Source organism: Glycine soja, chromosome 3 (genome assembly GCF_004193775.1).
Source record: "Glycine soja cultivar W05 chromosome 3, ASM419377v2, whole genome shotgun sequence".
Classification (NCBI taxonomy): Eukaryota; Viridiplantae; Streptophyta; class Magnoliopsida; order Fabales; family Fabaceae; genus Glycine; species Glycine soja.
Genome location: NC_041004.1, coordinates 17,407,578 through 17,410,649, shown reverse-complemented (window position 1 = coordinate 17,410,649; position 3,072 = coordinate 17,407,578). Strand labels below are relative to the sequence as shown.

At 37.1% G+C, this 3,072-nt stretch overlaps 1 protein-coding gene across 1 annotated transcript; it reads right to left on the bottom strand.

The window, feature by feature from the left end:
* Positions 1-650: 650 nt before the first annotated feature.
* Positions 651-1,112, bottom strand: LOC114404999. The gene has a single exon (XM_028367703.1). It carries the CDS (start codon positions 1,110-1,112, stop codon positions 651-653), a length of 462 nt encoding a protein of 153 aa, XP_028223504.1.
* Positions 1,113-3,072: the final 1,960 nt, after the last annotated feature.

Here is a 3,072-nt window from a genome sequence, read left to right as displayed (position 1 = left end):
ATGTGAGATTTATGAGTGGAGTGAAGTCTGTGTAGGGTGAGAAGGGGCAGAGGATGTGAGTGGAATGTAATGCATCTTATTAGGGCACTAGGAAGTGGATTTGGTTGAGGTAGGGAGAAAGCTCAAGGGATAGAAATGAAGAGTGGTTTGCGTAAACGGAGTGAATGGAAGGGGAAAGGGTTTTTGGGCAGTTCTCGAACTACCTGCAGTTATGGTCCTCGTGCTTAGCGAGCGTGACTCGCTTAGCGCGCAGCTTGACAATTACTGTGCACGAATGATTGACACGCTTAGCGAATCAGGCCCGCTTAGCACACCAAGGACGATGTCCTTTGGTCTTCCCTCCCAGATTTGAATTTTTACATCGCGCTTAGTGAGAGAGTGTCCGTTGAGGGTGGGTCCCACGGTGAGTGCGCTTAGCGTGTAGATGTGTGCTTAGTGCATGAGTGACATCATCAATCATGTTTTCAATTATTCCTAGATGTCCTCCACCCCTTGGACCATGGCAAGTACTCAACTATATATCCTAAGAATGAAAAACAATAATGCATTTAAAGAAAAGAAAACAAAAGAAGAAGAGAAAAAGTAAGAAATCCAGGACTGCGTCCCAGTAAGCGCTTCTTTAATGTCCCTAGCTTGACGTGAGGCCTCCTTCATAGGTCCTGGAGATGGATGACGGTGTTCAGTCTCTCGATATCACCACCATTATATATCTTCAACCTATGACCATTGACAATCCAAGTCTTCTCAGGATCATATGTGGCTGGATTTATTAGCCCCACTACTCCTGAGGGCTTCACTTGTTTGACCATGAATGGCTCGGACCACTTAGATTTGAGCTTTCCAGGGAAATGCCCCAGTCGTGAATTATATAGTAGCACTTGTTGTCCAGGCTGAAAGGTCTTCTTTAGCAGCTTCTTATCATGATACATCTTCATCTTCTGCGTATAATGCCTGGAGGATTTATAGGCATTGAGCCTCATTTCCTCCAGCTCCAGTAGCTGCAATCTTTGCTTCTCCCTAGATAGTAAGCCGTCGAAATTGAGGAATTTGAGGGCCCAGTAGGCCTTATGCTCCAGCTCCACCGGTAAGTGACACGCCTTCCTACAGACCATCTGAAATGGTGAAAAGCCTACGGGAGTCTTGAATGCAGTCCTATAAGCCCATAAAGCATTATCCAACTTTGCTTACCAATCTTTCCTTGAGGATGCAACGATCTTCTCCAGGATTCTCTTCAATTCTCTATTTGACACTTATGCCTGGTCATTGGTCCGGGGATGATAAGGTGAAGCCACCTTATGTCTAACATTATAGTGTCCCAAAACCTTCTGCAATTGTGTATTGCAAAAGTGCATCCCTGCATCACTGATCAACACTCTGGGAACTCCAAAGCGGGAGAAGATATTCCTCTTCAAAAATTTAATCACAATCCCAACATCATTCTTTGGGGTGGCTATGGCATCCACCCATTTGGACACATAATCAAGAGCTACCAGGATGTATACATTCCCATATGAGGATCGTAAAGGGCCCACAAAATCACTTCCCCAACAATCAAGGACCTTTACCTCAATGATGTTTTGCAGTGACATTTTGTTCCTCCTGGAAATTCCCCTCATTCTCTAGCATTGGTCATAGTGAAGTACATGGTCATGTGCATCCTTGAAGATGGAGGGCCAAAAAAATCCATCCTGAAGTATTCTAGCAATTGTCCTATCTCTGTTGTAATGGCCTCCATAAGGTGAGCTGTGACAGTGCCACAATATACTTTGGGCCTTCTTTGCGCTAAGCGAGCACGCACACTGAGCCGATCTTGTGCGCTAAAAAAGTTGTCCAATTCTTCCAACATTTTTTCTAGGTTTTTTCTTCCAGTTTTTGCATCAATTTTCATCTAAAGCACTTGAAATCTTCTTCATTTGACTTTTGCTTATAAAAAATTGCAAAGATATTAATTTCTTCATTATTTCATTAAAAACAACCGTAAAGTGAAGAAATTATAATCATTCTTAACTAAATTTGACTATCAAATTAACTCAAATTTCATAATTATCAAATATGAATTGCGACATTATGAATTTGATGTACAGCAAGATGTCAACTTCCAAAGTTTGTCCATTGCTGGTGAATTATGTAAAAAAATTAGCTGAGATTGGAAAATGATTTTGTTATCCTTTAGTTGATATATATTACTACGACTTGTTTTGACTCTTTTGGTATCAACAGCAACTGCAAAACGTACTTTTTCAACTGTGAAAATTATTTTGGGGGGGGGGGGAACAAGGTTACACAACATGATGAAAGATGATTTTCTCCCAGATTATATGATTGTTTACATTGAAAAATAGATTGTTGGAAGTTTACCACATATATGATAATTGATTATTTTCATTCTATTAAACAAAGATAGGCACAACTTCAACTTGAAAAGTGAAGGTTCATGTTAAATTTTTGTATATCTTTTATAATATTAACTATAATTATATATTGTATAGACTTTTCTCAAATTCTTTTTATGTTGGCTAAATTTTTATTGACAATATTATGAAAGTTCATATTTTGATGATAAAAAAATAATTGACTTATTATTGGTCTTGTATTTTACAGGTTCCATCTCTTTTTTGAATATATGGGATGCTATTTTTTCGGAAGGATGTTTTTCTATTATTTCTCTACTTTCTTATACTTTTTTGCTATTGGTCATTGGATGTTTGTGTACTGATCATACTTATTGGTTAGTATCTCTCATATTGTACTCAACACAATTATATAATTCTTTTTTTCATAGAAAAATATATTAAATTTGTTACATATGTCAAGCATTTAAAAATTAAATTTGTTTTTTTTCTAAGTCATGATTTTTCAAGTTGGCCCCGTAAAAAATTTCTGGGCCCGCCCATGAGTATAAACAAATATTAATTACTTTCATTCTATTATATATCCTAAAATATTCTTCGCGCACTTAATTGAAATTTTATTTCAATGAATCTTTCATATTTTTTATATCAAGTTACAATGACTGCCACATTAGAAAAATGTTTATTTTTAAAATGTGATTAATAGAAATAAATAATATTA